Source organism: Exophiala mesophila (assembly GCF_000836275.1).
Source record: "Exophiala mesophila strain CBS 40295 unplaced genomic scaffold supercont1.1, whole genome shotgun sequence".
NCBI lineage: Eukaryota > Fungi > Ascomycota > Eurotiomycetes > Chaetothyriales > Herpotrichiellaceae > Exophiala > Exophiala mesophila.
In genome coordinates this window covers 1,220,379-1,236,325 of record NW_015622504.1, presented here as the reverse complement: position 1 = coordinate 1,236,325, position 15,947 = coordinate 1,220,379, and the positions used below count along the sequence as shown (strand labels likewise).

General features: G+C 50.3%; 6 protein-coding genes across 6 annotated transcripts; 2 read left to right on the top strand and 4 right to left on the bottom strand.

Moving 5' to 3' along the window:
- Window positions 1–945: 945 nt before the first annotated feature.
- Window positions 946–1,776, bottom strand: PV10_00401 (uncharacterized protein; the record flags this gene model as incomplete). The annotated part of the gene is made up of 1 exon (XM_016364476.1): window positions 946–1,776. One exon carries the CDS (start codon window positions 1,774–1,776, stop codon window positions 946–948), a length of 831 nt encoding a protein of 276 aa, XP_016228125.1.
- A 350-nt stretch (window positions 1,777–2,126) lies between these two features.
- On the top strand, window positions 2,127–3,773 carry PV10_00400 (serine/threonine-protein kinase ark1). Its single transcript, XM_016364475.1, has 3 exons — window positions 2,127–2,355; window positions 2,412–3,392; window positions 3,442–3,773. The coding sequence occupies exons 1-3, from the start codon at window positions 2,269–2,271 to the stop codon at window positions 3,580–3,582; spliced, it is 1,209 nt and encodes a 402-aa protein (XP_016228124.1). The 5' UTR covers window positions 2,127–2,268; the 3' UTR covers window positions 3,583–3,773.
- Window positions 3,774–4,484: 711 nt separating this feature from the next.
- PV10_00399 (uncharacterized protein) lies at window positions 4,485–9,319 on the top strand. Its single transcript, XM_016364474.1, has 4 exons — window positions 4,485–4,887; window positions 4,982–8,835; window positions 8,941–8,992; window positions 9,051–9,319. Exons 1-4 carry the CDS (start codon window positions 4,840–4,842, stop codon window positions 9,180–9,182), a joined length of 4,086 nt encoding a protein of 1,361 aa, XP_016228123.1. The 5' UTR covers window positions 4,485–4,839; the 3' UTR covers window positions 9,183–9,319.
- PV10_00398 (uncharacterized protein) lies at window positions 8,831–10,265 on the bottom strand. The gene is made up of 2 exons (XM_016364473.1): window positions 9,695–10,265; window positions 8,831–9,604 (listed from the first exon to the last, which is right to left on the bottom strand). Exons 1-2 carry the CDS (start codon window positions 10,028–10,030, stop codon window positions 9,377–9,379), a joined length of 564 nt encoding a protein of 187 aa, XP_016228122.1. The 5' UTR covers window positions 10,031–10,265; the 3' UTR covers window positions 8,831–9,376.
- A 239-nt stretch (window positions 10,266–10,504) lies between these two features.
- PV10_00397 (uncharacterized protein) lies at window positions 10,505–14,162 on the bottom strand. The gene is made up of 2 exons (XM_016364472.1): window positions 10,978–14,162; window positions 10,505–10,927 (listed from the first exon to the last, which is right to left on the bottom strand). Exons 1-2 carry the CDS (start codon window positions 13,699–13,701, stop codon window positions 10,913–10,915), a joined length of 2,739 nt encoding a protein of 912 aa, XP_016228121.1. The 5' UTR covers window positions 13,702–14,162; the 3' UTR covers window positions 10,505–10,912.
- Window positions 14,163–14,771: 609 nt separating this feature from the next.
- On the bottom strand, window positions 14,772–15,870 carry PV10_00396 (uncharacterized protein; the record flags this gene model as incomplete). Its single annotated transcript, XM_016364471.1, has 3 exons — window positions 15,564–15,870; window positions 15,131–15,510; window positions 14,772–14,798 (listed from the first exon to the last, which is right to left on the bottom strand). The coding sequence occupies exons 1-3, from the start codon at window positions 15,745–15,747 to the stop codon at window positions 14,772–14,774; spliced, it is 591 nt and encodes a 196-aa protein (XP_016228120.1). The 5' UTR covers window positions 15,748–15,870.
- Window positions 15,871–15,947: the final 77 nt, after the last annotated feature.

Here is a 15,947-nt window from a genome sequence, read left to right as displayed (position 1 = left end):
TTGGATAGGATGGGATGTGCAGAGGCTGCAGAGCAACAAGGATGAGGAACAGGTCCAGGTCAAGAGATCGGGAGAGATTTCCACGACCCCTGCAAAGGCGAGGCGCGGAACCCATCTTTAGGAATCAACACATCAATTCTAAGGACTGTATGGACAAAGTGCGAAATGGTAAACCGACCCACGTAGGGACAAAGTCATTCTGGATGGTTTGGAAGCGAATGTGGCTTCGCTTGAGAGAAATTCGTTCCAGGATGGACGACTGTAGGAATGGAGGGAGCAAGACAAGAGGCGTGGATGGCGGATGAGGCGGCCTCTGATTGGTCGACGGCGCACCATCCGACGCGATTCTGGATCAGGCGGAGATTACTTGTCACTTTTGTTCCTCGTTTAAGCATCTCCACCATCTCCCATCACCAGATTTTCCTCGCCTGCTCTGGATTGGAAACCCTTTATTGCAGTCTTGACTCTTCCTGCAGGCAGCATCCCTCCTCTTCTGGCGTAGTCAAGCACTTGATCCGATCTGGTGTGTCTGGGCCTTCTCGACGCTTCACCACCGGAAATTCGCTGTTTGCTGAAACGGAATCCTACTCTATAGGTGATCCGACTCGATCTGAGACGCCCACGATGCCTTCTCAGTCATCCCATGCATTTAACCAGAGTCATGTGTGCGCCAAGAGTCACACCAGTGTGAGGCTGGTTGCTGGCCACCGATGTGGAATGGCACTGTCATCTCTCGGACTAATTGGGACATCGAACGTGCTCGTATGCTCGTAGACGGGGGCCTGATGCGTAGAAAGCTATACTGTTGTCGGCCGAAATCAAGTCGTTGCTGTTGGGTATCTGCCGAGTCGTTCAATTATCCGCAGTCGTGCCAGTGACTCGTCGCTTCGAGCGCCTCGAATTGTACGCGCCTACTATAGCGCAGTTGCCTCAAGTGCATAGGGTTCATGTCCCCAGACGCACCGATTCCACGGTTTTCTCAACAATCGGCAATTGTGCAGCCATCTGGTTGGGGTCTCGCAATACAGCAGTCACATCGTCTCTTCGACTAGCCAGGTCTTGCCTCACCTTGTCATATGCCTCCTCTCGTGCAACGTACTCTCGAATAACGTGCTTTTGCTCCAGGTCAATGTAGATCCGGGTGTCACGGAGTCTGAGGAGGACATTGTCTAACCTCATGAAGAATCGACACAGCAGCAATAAGCGGGAGGGCATAACCCGTATCTTGCAGGAAAGCATGGTGATGCCATTGTCGGCCAGTTCGTCTTCGTATAGAATGACGTCGTCAAAGAATAAGATGGGGTCGGGTCGTTTCAGCAATTCCAGAGGGATCTCGTCGGTCGAGGGAACGAATTCCGGAGAGCCAGGGGCGACATCACCTTTGTAGTCGGTCGTGTAAGACCAGTCAAAGGGCTTGATGACTTCTTTGATGTCATGTGAATCTTCCCGGCTCTTATGCCACTCATTCGAATATGCCACTTTCAACCTCTTCTCGCCAGTTTTATCAACTCGATCAAGTGCGCCAAAGGCATCAAACTTGATACCCCAGCCGGAGGACGGATGTTCCAAGGCCACGACATTATCTCCGAAGATCATTTCTGGAGGGGCAATCCCGAGTCGACTTGTCATTTCTTCGATAGGACCAGCCTTGAGAATAGGGAGTTTTTGAGTGGTGATACGGAACCCGTGAATCGAGTGTGATCGGGGTGGAGCGGCGGCAGGAGAGGGGAATTTCGTGTTGACATTGTCCCTGGAGGACGATCCGTTGAGTGACATTGTGAGAGTAGGGGCTGGTCCACTAAGAGACCGAATGATGTGGTGATAATCAAGCACCAGGCAAGAAACGGCGTTTGACTCAGAGCATCTCGACGCTTCAAAAAGAGACGAATTGCACATTCACAGTTGCTCCTGCTGCTTCAATAATTGTGACGATCTCGTCCCTCCTTCCAAATCGGTCCAGATTCAAATGACAGGTCATTGACGCCCACTGCCCGCAAAACCCACGTCTTTAGAAATTGGTTGCCCGGTACAACCAAACCTTGTTTTCTAAGGCTTGGATTGGCCGTGCGCCCCAAACGAACTACGTCCTTCGAACCAACGTCTGATACAAGAACAAGTCAAATCAACTTCAACTTCACCTTGAGTGGCTCTTACACCACCGATGAGAATCAGTCTCTGCCTGCACACTCGACAAATTCGCCAAACTCTACCTCTTCATCCACCTCTTCCCTCTCCCAGCCAGCTCAACAACTCCTTCATCCTCTCAAGATGGCGACCAAAACCCTCGAAGCACGATTCGAGCATCTGACCGTCACTGACGAGAATGAGTTGGCGACAAACATGCTGAAATCCAAGGTGAGTTCGATCAACTTCTTTCAGACCTCTTTCCTTCTCATTCTAACACTCGGCAGACAGCAAATCAAGGCACTATTGCTACCTTGCCAGGCCAGCAACCCCGAGCCAATCTCGTCAAATATGCACTTCAAGCGAGCAACGAATCTCGCCAGAACGCCGGGCAGACGACCACAATAACAAACACCACGAAAGTGCCAACCCTTCCCCCCTCACCTGTCAGAAGACCAAACCCATCATCACGCGAACCCAGCGATAGCTCTGATCAGATCCAACGCTATTCGGCATCTACGGCGTTCTTTGATCAGCCTCAAGCCCCCAAACAATTCCATCTTGGCATGTTTGAGATTGGGAAGCCATTGGGCAAGGGCAAATTCGGTCGAGTCTATCTGGCGCGAGAGAGATCATCGGGCTATGTGTGTGCTCTCAAGGTTCTGCACAAGTCTGAGCTCCAGCAGGGTAAGGTGGAAAAGCAGGTTCGACGTGAGATCGAGATCCAGTCCAATCTAAGACACCCCAACATCTTGCGACTGTTTGGTCATTTCCATGACAGCAAAAGAGTGTTTCTCATCCTCGAGTTCGCGGGCAAAGGAGAACTATACAAACATCTGCGAAAGGAGAACAGATTTCCCGAGTGGAAGGCTGCACAATACATTGCTCAAATGGCGGCAGCACTGAAATATCTCCACAAGAAACATGTCATGCATCGAGACATCAAACCCGAGAATATTCTTCTGGGAATTCACGGTGAGCTCAAGGTTTCAGACTTCGGCTGGTCTGTGCATGCGCCCAATAATCGACGACAAACCATGTGTGGCACCTTGGATTACCTCCCTCCTGAGATGCTCAAACCTGGCACCTCGGACAACTTTTACAACGAAAAGGTCGATCTCTGGAGCTTAGGGGTCCTCACATATGAATTCCTCGTTGGAGAGGCGCCTTTTGAAGACACACCCATCATGACTCAGAGACGAATTGCACGAGGCGACATGACTGTGCCACCCTTTGTCAGTTTAGAGGCCAAAGACCTGATACATCGAGTGAGTGCAAGACAACATGGTACAATTGACACGACTAACGATGCTGCAGCTTCTTGTCCTCGACCCAGAGAAACGAATTCCGCTCGATGATGTTCTGCGGCACCCGTGGATCGTAAAGCACTGCGTAACGAAAGGCGGCGAGCGTGGTTCTCAGCAATCTAGAGGCAGCAGAGATGCGAGTTCTGAATAATGAGCGACAGGCAGTTACAACCTGATTCTTTGGTCAGTCGGCATGTGACATGGTTCATGGGGAGAATTTGCCGCCCGAGGGTGATTTGGTTGGGTGGGACAGGGATGTTTTGTTGATGTCGATACAAAAGAGCTCGGTGTCTTTTACAGCGACCCATATCATGAATGACGATGCTCTTTTTTCTTCTTCTTTGGTGCGAGTGTTGGTGATCCATATGTGGACCAGACATTCGCTTTTACGATTGGATTCTATTAGACAGGGGTTGACCAAAATGGCAGGTTTCTCAACTACTGTATGGTCCAGGTGTGCGGTTTTACAGACACTAAAAGTAAGAGTACAAGATCAATGTCGAGTATCGGTAGCCCATCATCTGGATACGATGCTCGTCGTTTAGCTGAGATTTAACGAAGGACAACAGAAGATTACCCAACGCTTCTCTGTCCAAACATGGTAGTCCAGAGCCATGTATTTATCTGGTCATGAACATCGGCACCTCATTCTTCTACCCTAGTAGCTTACATACAGACAATTCGCCTCCATGATATGTATATCAGGTGCCACGAAACGGAGATGACCACAGATAGACTATCGTTGATCAAATTGACTGTCTCGTGGGGACTGGGGAGGTCGCTCATATTGGCGCCGAGAGACCCATCCCCCATTGTCAAAGGTGGGCAACGTGGTAATCAAGACTTGGGAACAGAGATATCATCATGCTCGTGTGTGCTTTAGGGTTGCGGCGGTTGGGGAGAACCTCTGGACCTTCCTTGGCAGCGGGGAGTCCATTGCGCCTTCCGACACCGAAAGCCACCGTCTCGCACCTGCCAAATGATCTCATACGTGCCTGCCCTTTATACTCCCCATGTCATCTCGTGTGGCAGGCGCCATGGCACAACTCCATCCCACCTTCCTCTTGCACCTGGTTCTAACTACCTCTTCTCCCACAATTCGAAACATCTTTTTAGAGCTCTCGAGATTTGTCTCAAACAGAATATCTAGGTGCTGCCTTGGAGAAATACAGAGCTTGGACAGTGAGCACACCACTCTGTCTACAGCGGACTTCTCCATCGGTCACTGGATCATCAGTCGACGGTGGGAAACTAAATTATATTTGATGACAAAGTCATACAACTCTTCAACCAGTTGATCGTCAAACATTCGATCTCCACAACTATCTAATATTCCAGCTCAAATTCATCTCCGTTCTTCACCTATATCCTTACCATACCCGAAGACTCCATTAAATAGTGTACAGCCATGGGTGACGCAGGAGAAGCGGATCGTGGAATCCGCATAGCCATCGATGTAAGCTCTTCCACTTCTCTTCACCTCTAGAACACTCCTGCCATGTCAAGCCTTCCTGAAAGAATGAATCTGACATCGCTCTTCGAGCCAAAAGCGGGGTGGCACCTTCACAGATTGTGTAGGCAACCCCGGCACAGGACGTATGGAAGACGATATAATCATTAAATTGCTGTCAGAAGACCCCTCCAACTATAAGGATGCTCCGTTGGAAGGCATCCGGCGCCTTATGTCCAAGTTCACAGGCCGTGAGATTCCCCGTGGCGAGGCACTCGACACCACCAAGATCGAGAGTATTCGCATGGGCACCACTGTGGCGACCAACGCCCTTTTGGAGCGCAAAGGCGAAAAGATGGCCCTCATCGTCACCAAGGGATTCAAAGACTGTCTAGAAATTGGCAACCAGTCCAGGCCCAAAATCTTTGATCTCGCCATCCGAAGACCTGATGTTTTATATCAGGAAGTCGTTGAGATCGACGAGAGAGTCACTTTGGAGGATTATGCCGAAGACCCCACCAGGCATCAAACCAAAGTCGATGCTAAGCATGACGAGGCTACAGACAAGGACCTGGTACAGGGGCTCTCAGGTGAAGCAGTGAGGATACTGTCTCGTCCAGACCAAGATGAAGTAAAGAAGCAGTTGCGTGGTCTCTATGACAAGGGCTTCCGCAGTGTCGCCGTCTGTCTGATGCACGGATATACATTTCCTGCCCACGAGGCATTAATTGGGAAAATCGCCCATGATATCGGTTTCAATAACGTGAGCTTGAGTCATGAGTTGATGCCCATGATCAAGCTCGTCCCTCGAGCTACATCGGCCAGTGCTGATGCTTATCTGACTCCTGCCATCAAAAAGTACATCTCCGGCTTTCAGGCTGGCTTTGAGGGTGGTCTCGGTACCGAAAGCGTCAAGGCTGAGAAAGGAGATAAAGGGGCCCGATGTGAATTCATGCAATCGGATGGTGGGCTTGTCGATGTCGATCAATTTTCCGGTCTTCGAGCTATACTGTCTGGCCCGGCAGGTGGTGTGGTCGGCTATGCCTTGACCTCATATGACCCAGAAACAAAGACTCCTGTCATTGGTTTCGACATGGGCGGCACCAGTACAGATGTCAGCCGATATGGGTCCGGTCGCTACGAACATGTCTTCGAGACTACGACTGCTGGTGTTACTATTCAGTCGCCGCAACTCGATATCAACACTGTCGCCGCAGGAGGAGGATCCCGTCTCTTTTTCCGTAACGGTCTCTTTGCAGTTGGCCCAGAATCTGCTGGCGCACATCCTGGGCCAGCTTGCTATCGTAAAGGTGGACCTTTAACCGTCACAGATGCCAACCTCTTTCTTGGACGTCTGCTACCGGACTTCTTCCCTAAGATATTTGGTAAGAATGAAGATCAAGGCCTTGACCCAGAAGCAAGTAAACAGCTTTTCGACGATCTTACAAAAGAAATCAACACAAAGACTGGTAAAAACCTCTCAGCCGACGAGGTCGCATATGGCTTCATCATGATTGCAAATGAGACCATGACTCGCCCAATCCGCTCTCTGACCGAAGCAAAGGGCCATGATACATCGACCCATCGCCTTGCGACTTTTGGTGGTGCAGGTGGCCAACATGCCGTTGCTATTGCAGAATCGCTGGGAATCCGTCAGATCCTGGTACATCGGTACTCATCTGTCCTATCCGCTTACGGAATGGCTCTGGCAGACGTTGTGGACGAGTCTCAAGTTCCGGAATCCCACGTCTGGGACCTTTCTGGTGGCAAGCGAGAAGGCCTGCAATCCAAGCTTGAGGACCTGAAGCAGCGTTCCCGCAAACGACTGCAAGATCAGGGATTCACTGACGACACCATCGAATTTGAAGAGTATCTCAACATGCGTTACCGAGGCACAGAGTCGGCCTTGATGGTGATTCGGCCGTCCGAAGGCGATGCAAAGGAGTACTTCGATGGCGACGACTTCGCTTTTGGTGGTGCATTCGTTCGTCAGCACGAGCAAGAGTTCGGTTTCACCTTACCAGACCGAGACATCATTGTCGACGATGTACGTGTTCGGGGAATCGGTAAATCATTCCGGGGCATGTCCAAAACAGCAGATCAACAGCTCAAAGAGATCCAACCTAAAGACATCGCCGAAGACAAAGCATATTCGACCTCGGAGGTCTACTTCGAAGGAGGGCGTCAGAAAACCAAGATCTACAAGCTCGAAGACATCGAAGTTGGCACCCGGATCAAAGGACCGGCCATCATTGCCGACGGTACTCAGACAATCGTGGTGACACCAGATGCATCGGCTCTAATCATCTCCACCCATGTGGTCATCAACATTGGTGACGAAGGAGCGGCAAAGAAGGCTAATACTAAGGAAGTCGACCCCATTCTCTTATCCATCTTCGCGCATCGATTCATGGCGATTGCAGAGCAGATGGGCCGCGCATTACAGAAAACATCAGTCAGCACCAACGTCAAAGAGCGGCTCGATTACTCGTGCGCACTGTTTGACGCCGACGGTGGCCTCGTCGCCAATGCACCCCATCTTCCTGTGCACCTTGGCTCTATGTCGACCTGTGTGCGCACACAAGCCAAGATCTGGAAAGGAAAGCTAAAACGGGGCGATGTAATTGTCTCCAACCATCCTGAATATGGTGGTACTCATCTTCCTGACATCACCGTCGTGACCCCTGCATTCTCATCATCTGGTGAGATTGTGTTTTACGTGGCCAGTCGCGCCCATCACGCCGATATTGGTGGTATCTTACCCGGAAGTATGCCTCCTCATTCGCGCGAGCTGTACCAAGAGGGTGCCGCAATCAAGTCGGAGAAGCTCGTGTCTGAGGGAAAGTTCGACGAGAAGAGAATTACCGAGCTCCTATACGACGAACCTGCTCAATATCCTGAATGTTCGGGGACTAGATGTTTGGCAGATAACATTAACGATCTAAAGGCTCAAATTGCTGCCAACCAAAAAGGCATTAACTTGATCTCTTCGTTAATCGAGGACTATGGCGAGGATGTGGTGCAGTACTATATGCACGCAATTCAAGATAACGCAGAGAAGAGTGTCAGAGAATTATTAAAGGAGGTGAGCAAGAGGTTTGAAGGCAAAGCCCTACAGGCGACCGACTATATGGACGACGGCTCGCCAATCACGTTAAAAGTGACCATCGACGCGGAGAAAGGAGAAGCAGTATTTGATTTTGACGGCACCGGGCCGGAAGTGTATGGCAATATCAACGCCCCAGAAGCGGTGACATACTCGGCCATCATTTACTGTTTGAGATGTTTGATCGATCAGGATATCCCATTGAATCAGGGTTGCTTGAAGCCAGTTGATGTAAGGATCCCTCCAGGCAGCTTCTTGAGCCCGTCAGAAAAGGCCGCCGTGGTGGGTGGAAATGTGCTCACCAGTCAACGCGTGACGGATGTGGTATTCAAGGCTTTTGAAGCCTGCGCTGCCAGTCAAGGCGATTGCAATAATCTCACGTTTGGATTTGGCGGCAATGTCAAGGGAGGCAAGGATATCAAGGGTTTTGGATACTATGAGACGATTGCTGGTGGCAGTGGTGCCGGCAAAGATTGGGAAGGAACCAGCGGTGTACACACTCACATGACCAACACGAGGATCACGGATGCTGAGGTTTTTGAACGGAGATATCCTGTCATCTTGAGAGAATTCAGCTTGCGCGCCGGAAGCGGTGGCGTCGGACAGCACAAGGGAGGTGATGGGGTTATTCGAGATATCGAGTTTCGAATCCCTGTCCAGGTCAGTATCCTGAGTGAAAGACGAGTATACCGGCCTTACGGTCTTCATGGTGGAGGTGATGCACAATGCGGGAAGAACATCTGGATTCGAAAGATCAAGAAGACTCAAAAGAAAGGCAGCGGCGGTGAGCATGAGGGTAAGCAACGAGAAGGTGAAGAAAATGAGGGATATGAAGAGAAGCAACTCAGGTATGTTTATGTTTTGGTCAACTCCTCTCTCTACCACCCCTTAGCTTTTGCCAGCTGTTGTTGGATTCCTGCAATGATCCAGAATCCAGACTAATCGAAGTACAGTCTCGGAGCGAAGAACACTGCGTCGATGCAACCTGGCGAAAGGATCATAGTGGTATGTTGTTCTCTCGGCATTACGTGTGTGTTGGCAATATGACTGACCATTGTTCCAGATGACACCTGGTGGAGGTGGATACGGCCGAGCAGGTGAAAAGAGTCAGGTGGATCTCAAAGAGGATTATGAGAAACACTGGAAGAAAGGAAGTCTTGCATCGAGATTGGCCGAGTGGGAGAGTAGTTCGTGATGATCTTTGATGTGTGATCAAGATATGTAGAGGTGACGGGGTAATGTTATCCAACCCGAGAAGGGGGGCGTCATTGTCAAGTAGTGACAAGACAAGCATTTGTCGAAACAGAGAATGATATAAAGTGATTTCGAATATCGAAGAGCATCGCCTTTGCCTTGATCGTGTTGAGCTTGACGCCCATGAATTAGCGATTAATCCTCTTCATCGCTCGTCGAATCGAAATTGGCCTTTGTCTTTGTCTTTTGTGCACCGTCGTCGTCATCGTCATCATCATCTTTGTCGTTACGAGGTTTCACCAATCCAGCCTTGCCACTATAATCCGGCCGTGGCACTTGATTCCCCATTTTCGCCAAAGTCTCCTCAATCTGCGGCATGATATCGACCAAAGCCGAGTATTGCTCAACACTCATAGAAATACCCTGCAAATGAGAGAAAAAGCATCATAATAATTAGCAAATAGTCCAAGGATCCCTTCATTCATTCATTCGTCTCATGAAAATAAATCATACCTTCTTCCCAGGTAACCACTCCTCCCCCTTTTGATAATACTCTCTCACATTAACCAGCGGCTTCCCCTTGAATTCCGAAACCGTGACGCGTCGAGATTTGGATATCTCCCAGTATCGGTTCCCATCACTGTCGGTTTGAGGTTGACGGGATGGTTTGAATGCTGTCCCACTGGTACCTTTGGCTCGTTTGCTGTTGCTGCCAGTGGCGGTGGTGGTGGCGGTGGCGGTGTCGCTGGCATTGGCATTACCGTCTTGGTCGTCGTTATCGGTATGATGGTTGTTGGCGTAGTGGTTGCTGGTGCCGCCGGATTTGCGTTTTTTATTAAAGGTTGGCATTTTGGCGGTTGAGATTGAGGTTTCTGAATGTTGTTGGGTGGGTAGAGGAAGTTAGATATATGGACTTGTGATGGATTGATTGGTGCTGGTGGGTGGATGAACCGTGTCCAAGACCTGTCCGGGCGGTCAAGTCGAGTGAGTACCTAGTGGAGAGCCTACGGCAGGCAGTGAGCTGCTTGCCTATCCAGTGTCCACCTCAAATTGACAAGATGCTGTTTTTAGAATGTCATCTTTGGCATACGGAGAGAACTATAGTAGATAAGTTCAACTACCGCGTGGTCACGTCGTGACGCGACTGGTTACCTCAGGAGTAGAGAACAAAGTCTTGGCGGGTATTAAAGACGCGTCCTCACTCATCCTCGACTTATCAGATTTCAAGGTATGAGAAGAATCAAGATCCAGATCATATCATATCATATCAACTGGTCCATGATTCGATAACTCAATCACTGAGTACTTCTGGGGCCCGGTACGTGAAAGTCAATATCCATGTTGTCATCTCAGCTATCAAGGACTATTATACGCTTTCCTTCCCTAGCCTTGTCTCCAGCAAATGCCAGTTTACGAATGTCGATATAGAGACAATTGTCGGGCTGACTTTTGATCCTCGCTCTTTCGAGTCTCCGGCGCATTTCTCTCTGCCCTCAACGAGGCTTTCCATTGCGGTCCAATCCATGTGAAATCCTGACACCATTGCAAACAGGGTATCCTCTCTTTTAGCCGCAACCAGGTTTCACGTTGCCCGTGCCGCCCTTTCATCTGCTATGCCTCCATGGTTGGAAGGGCATCAGATGATGGTCATTTTCTTCGTCGTCACAATTATCGTTACATGCTCTGTCCATGCGTCTGTCTGTCTCAGGCTGCCGAGGCACAGAAATCCGCTCAACTTCCTCCCCACTGCTCGACATTAGTTACTCTGTATTTCCGAATGAATAAGTTCAGCTTACCAAATGAGCCACCAGGTCGCTGGCAACATCGATGTATGGATAAGGGCTCGAAATCTCCTTTTCCACATTCTTGTACCTCTTGCTCACTGGTTTCCAGTACCCTTCGCCACTCTCCTCGTCCAAACGATCTGAGCTGGGGTGGCTGGTTTCGCCAAACCCACTGGTTGGGCGGCTGTTGGTTGGACTGGCAAGTGTGCTGGCGCTGCCAGAAGTCTTGATGCGTTCTCGATCTTTCTTAACATCGTGCCAAATGACATTTTGATATCCGTCACACTTGAAATCCACCACAAACGTCTGTCCTTCAAGTGCGTATAATTGAATGTCAAGGAATACCCACACGCCGATATGGTCGTTTGGACCCTTCATGTTCAGGGCTGACAGGCTGTCGGGTCTGCTGAGAGGCTGTCCGGGCCCAGTGAACGACTCTTGGCCATGGCTGAAGTGCTCCCCTGACCCCGCGTTTTGTCTCGAGGCATGGACGCTGCCAGTAGGTGACTTGAGTTTAGCTTTGCCACCATTGGCCGAAGACATGCCCAACGCATCCCGCATCTCATCCGACGTGTAAATACCAAGCTGTTCAATGTGTCTTTTGAGTTGGGTCTGAGCCTCCTGTGGCAAGCTGACAGCGGAACTGTGCGCCGAAAGAGACGGTGCTTCTCCAGGCATCAACATACCCTTCTTCAAAACTCGAGCACGAATGCTGTACGTATCGCGTGGGATATAGTAGTCACTGGGCACGAAATCATACTTCTCTTGGAGCAAAGTATGCCGTTCTCCTGGTGGCAGCTCCACGGGCATTGCTGGGATGTTGTCTTTTTCGTCTTCGCCGTCTGCCACCGACTCGGGTTTGAGCCAAGGGTTGATCTCCCAGTCTGCCCCCAATGCTTCAAGTGCATTGAACAGACATTTCATCGCCTCCCACGGCTCATTTCGTGACCGAATACCAAACTGCCATTTTCTTGGCTTGGTTTTCGCGGGGGCTGCTCTCTTCTCTTCAGAAGAAACTGTTGTCATTCCCTGTGGCTTCTGCTTGTTCTCACGCATCGAGTTCAATTGCGTCACCGACCTCGAGTGGGGCTTGAGTGCTTTGGATGTCGCCTCCTGCTCCTCCTTGGACCGATAGATGGGATTGCCATGTTCGTCTTTGATTTCTTCGGGAATCGGACTGTCAATTTCGCTGTTGCTGCTGTCTTGTGACGGGTGAAGAGCGAGGTCTGGGTCTTCGCCACGAGCCTTTGCCCGCTCTCGAATCTGCAATACCTCATCATGAACATGCGGCAACGAGGTGTTGAGCACCCGCACAGTGGAGATCCGAGGCTTCTCTTCTTCTTTGATTGGAGGAGTGTCGGAAAGTGTGCGACTTGCTCGGTGGGCATCACCTCGAGTCGGCGTTAACGGTTTCATCTCTTCAAACTTGCGCGCCGAGGCATTGATTGGTGAACCTGGGAATCCAGGATAATTGGGCTCAGTAGGTGGTGACGAAGCCATGAAGGACTCCAGTTCAGGGTTGGCTGCACGGTATTGTGGAGCATTGACCATGAGTTGATTCTCCCTCACGATCAGGTATGCATCTTTGATGGCACTGGGCTCATCTTTGCTCAAAGCGTCTTTGACATCTTCTTTGGCATAGCCCATGGTGCGGCCTAACTTTCCAACAACCTGCTCGTGAATCTTTTCCACCACTTCGATTGGCTTGCCGGGCGCCAGCTGTCGAGGATCGATCGCTTTCGATGGGTCCACTCCGGTGTCCAGGAATTCCTCAACTGGATCGACTAGATAAGCCGGTAGGTCTTTGATGAACCATTCATCTTGACGGATCTCGGGAATAGTGATGCGATGAACTGGGTGCACTTGCAGACATCTTTTGATGAGGTTGACAGCTCCGGGTGGAGTCTGTGAAGGAATGTGGAAGGTGCCAGCCTGAATCTTCTTGAACAAAGCCGGGATGAATTCATCGTCGAAAGGCAATCGGCCAACGAGGAAGACATAAAGAATGACTCCACAACTCCAGACATCGACCTCGGGTCCAGCGTACAACTTTCCGCCAATAACTTCAGGTGCAGCATAATTTGGACTTCCGCAGCTTGTCTTGAGGAAATTGCCGTCGGTCATGATGTTGCTGAGACCAAAATCGGCAATCTTGACGTTCATGTTTTTGTCAAGGAGAAGGTTCTCGGGTTTGAGATCTCGATGGACGATCTTGTGTCTGTGGCAATACTCGACTGCGCAGATGATCTGTTGGAACAGCTTGCGAGCCTTGGCTTCTCCCAGGCGGCCGTGTTTGACAATGTAGTCAAATAACTCCATAGGAACGTATTCCAGAACCATGTAGATGTCTGTCTTGGTGGTGATGACGGTGTAGAGTTTGATGATGTGAGGATGACGGAGGAGTTGTAGATATTGAATCTCTCTTTCAATACGACCTGCCATGTCACGACTAATGAGTTTTCGACGACTGATAGTCTTCATGGCCACCTCTTGACCTGTGATCTTGTGTCTTGCGAGTTTCACCTTGCCAAAGGACCCCTCGCCAATATTTCGCACAAAGCTATACTGGTTAAGTCGACTCATCGCACGAGCAGTGGCGGGTGACTCTGCGACGGGTGTTTGTGACAATCTGGCTGGAGGAGAGACAACGGGAGGTAAGGAGGTTCTGACTTTGGTGGTAGGGTCACCTTGCGGCAGAGACATTGATAATTCGTCATCATTAATTGCGGACGACATGATGGAAATCGGGTGTGGTGAGCACTAGACGACCGCAGTCCAGTCGTCTAGTCTATCGTTAGGGATTAAGAACGTGATGCGGAGATGAGAAGGGGCCGTTCAATCGCCGTCCTGACGGGGAGACAAAGCCTTGTCACCAGTAATCACTGAATTGGTGTGTAGGCATCTCAATGCACCAAAGAGGCGCAGAGAGGAGAGTGGGAAGTGCAACTGCGCACGTGAAGATTTGGTCAGACCAAGCTGCAAAGGGAGACAAGGGAGATGAGTGGTAGATAAAGAACTCCAACGCAATGCTGGCCAATTGTATAGATGTGTGTTAGATGAAAGGTTGAATGAAAGATGTCTTGTTAATTGATTGTGTTGGACAGCTGTGAGAGAAGTGTTGGTAATGCTGGAAACCTTGAGGTTGGGCTCTTTTGCCGGGGACCGAGCACGAGTTGAGTTACGACTTGTTGAGTGGCACAAAGTGTTACTAAGGGTTAGTGGGTTCTAAGTAGGTAGGGTGTTGGCGGGGTACGCAATCATTATTATGGAGGAATTGAGGAGCAGTGACAAGTGACGAGGGGCGGGCGCACAAGGGCGGCCCAGCGCCTAAGACGAAGACCGAAGAGGCTCCCTTGGCCCTTTCCCACCCAGGCTGCCAGGGCACCGACCAATTAAGCCTGAGGCTCTAAGGGGGAACCACTTATCATCGTCATCTCTTTGGTGTGCCTGGCATAGAGGCTTTTGACGCTTGATTCACTCGAGCGGGCGGGCCGCACCCCAAAAGCGCCATCATGAAGCAGGACACGATGATGCTGCCACATGCGTTCATGAAAGATCAGTTACATAAAGACGCCACTGCGAGTCCAGGCCTCTCTTGAATGTCGGGGGCTGCAATTAAAAGGCGACTAGTTAGACTTTATCAAGTGGACGACAGGTTTATGCTTCTATTTCACCCAAGCCGGATCTGCAATCGTCCATGAGCAGACGCATATCCCATTTTGCTGCTCGCATTTGGCTCATTTGATGTACGCCACCATTGCTGAGATCTCACCCAGTGTTTCAAGCTTTCGTCCATGTCCACATGTTTATCTTTGATTCGTTTTTGCTTGAATCTGAGACACAATTAGTACAGCAAGCTTTCATGACACCCAGCATCAATCAGCTCCCCACCGACACCATCTCAACAACATGACTCCATATCGCTGTCTCCATCCTCTTTGCTTCATATCATCAACATAGTGTGTCTAAGTGATTCATCGGGGCCCTCGGAGTCCTCATTGCCCTCATGATTCGTAACCGTTATTAGATCCTCCCCTGTCGTGTGAAAGAACCAGTATTCGGCTGCATAGCTCACTTCTAACGTTTCTGATTCCCCAGTACATGACGGAGGAGCGCCGCCTGCCATTTCAACCCTGTAGACATCCCAGCTGCGGTGGGGACTCACCGAATGAGCCCATCGCCCATCCACTGAAGGCCTGGGAGAGAGGATTGACTCGTAGGCCCAGGCCTCGAATGTGGCAATCTCGACCAGTGTAATAATGGCAGTATTGTTGACGGTTCCGATAGCGCCAATGCACTCCAAGGTCGAGTTCTCGAGGCTCATGTAATCAAACAATGCAAGCTCAGCAACCAATGCGTGAAAGGCATCTTCGTTGGCAAGTCGAGGTATCAGAGGCGCAGCGTTGTACAACTGTGTGGATTGAGATTGGAACCTTGGCACTTCGTCTGGTCCCTCACCATTACAGGTATAGGTGTAAAGACCTCGACCCAAAGTGAGATATTGAAGAGGTTTTGTGGTTGGAGGTGGGGTCAAGGAATCGGTACCTGAGAATCATCAGCGCATTGGTCAAGATCTTCATCGAGGTAGATAGGCATACAGGAACCGTGCGGTGTGCATGTTCTCGAGCCACGTAGGGGGACAGTCCAGCCCGAGACCGAGACTGGTGGGATGTTGGCAAGGTCACTGCGACGTTCAAACTGCCGAAAGGATTGTGTGGTTTGGAGCAACGTGAGCAAGATCAGGCAAATCAACCATAGAGATCGACAGGAGGAATTGAGCATCTCGGCCACAGCTCTTGAAAAGAGCGGCAAGAGAGGTGGCAGATGTGAGAGGAATGACGCTCAAACCAGGTAGAAAGAGAGACAACGCGCAAGGGCGGAAGGAATAGACGGCCTGGTAGGGATTGTCCAGCGAAGGAGGAAGAAGAAGGAAGGACGAGAAGGTCTGATAGGAAATCCTACAATGTGCGGCTTTGCAGCAG

Coding starts and splice junctions, on each gene's coding strand:
- PV10_00400 (XM_016364475.1), top strand. CDS start 2,269: ATGGCGACCAAAACCCTCGAAGCACGATTCGAGCATCTGACCGTCACT. Junction 2,356..2,411: donor CAAACATGCTGAAATCCAAG/GTGAGTTCGATC, acceptor AACACTCGGCAG/ACAGCAAATCAAGGCACTAT. Junction 3,393..3,441: donor CCAAAGACCTGATACATCGA/GTGAGTGCAAGA, acceptor ACGATGCTGCAG/CTTCTTGTCCTCGACCCAGA.
- PV10_00399 (XM_016364474.1), top strand. CDS start 4,840: ATGGGTGACGCAGGAGAAGCGGATCGTGGAATCCGCATAGCCATCGAT. Junction 4,888..4,981: donor GAATCCGCATAGCCATCGAT/GTAAGCTCTTCC, acceptor TCGAGCCAAAAG/CGGGGTGGCACCTTCACAGA. Junction 8,993..9,050: donor CTGGCGAAAGGATCATAGTG/GTATGTTGTTCT, acceptor CCATTGTTCCAG/ATGACACCTGGTGGAGGTGG.
- PV10_00398 (XM_016364473.1), bottom strand. CDS start 10,030: ATGCCAACCTTTAATAAAAAACGCAAATCCGGCGGCACCAGCAACCAC. Junction 9,605..9,694: donor AGTGGTTACCTGGGAAGAAG/GTATGATTTATT, acceptor TCTCATTTGCAG/GGTATTTCTATGAGTGTTGA.
- PV10_00397 (XM_016364472.1), bottom strand. CDS start 13,701: ATGTCGTCCGCAATTAATGATGACGAATTATCAATGTCTCTGCCGCAA.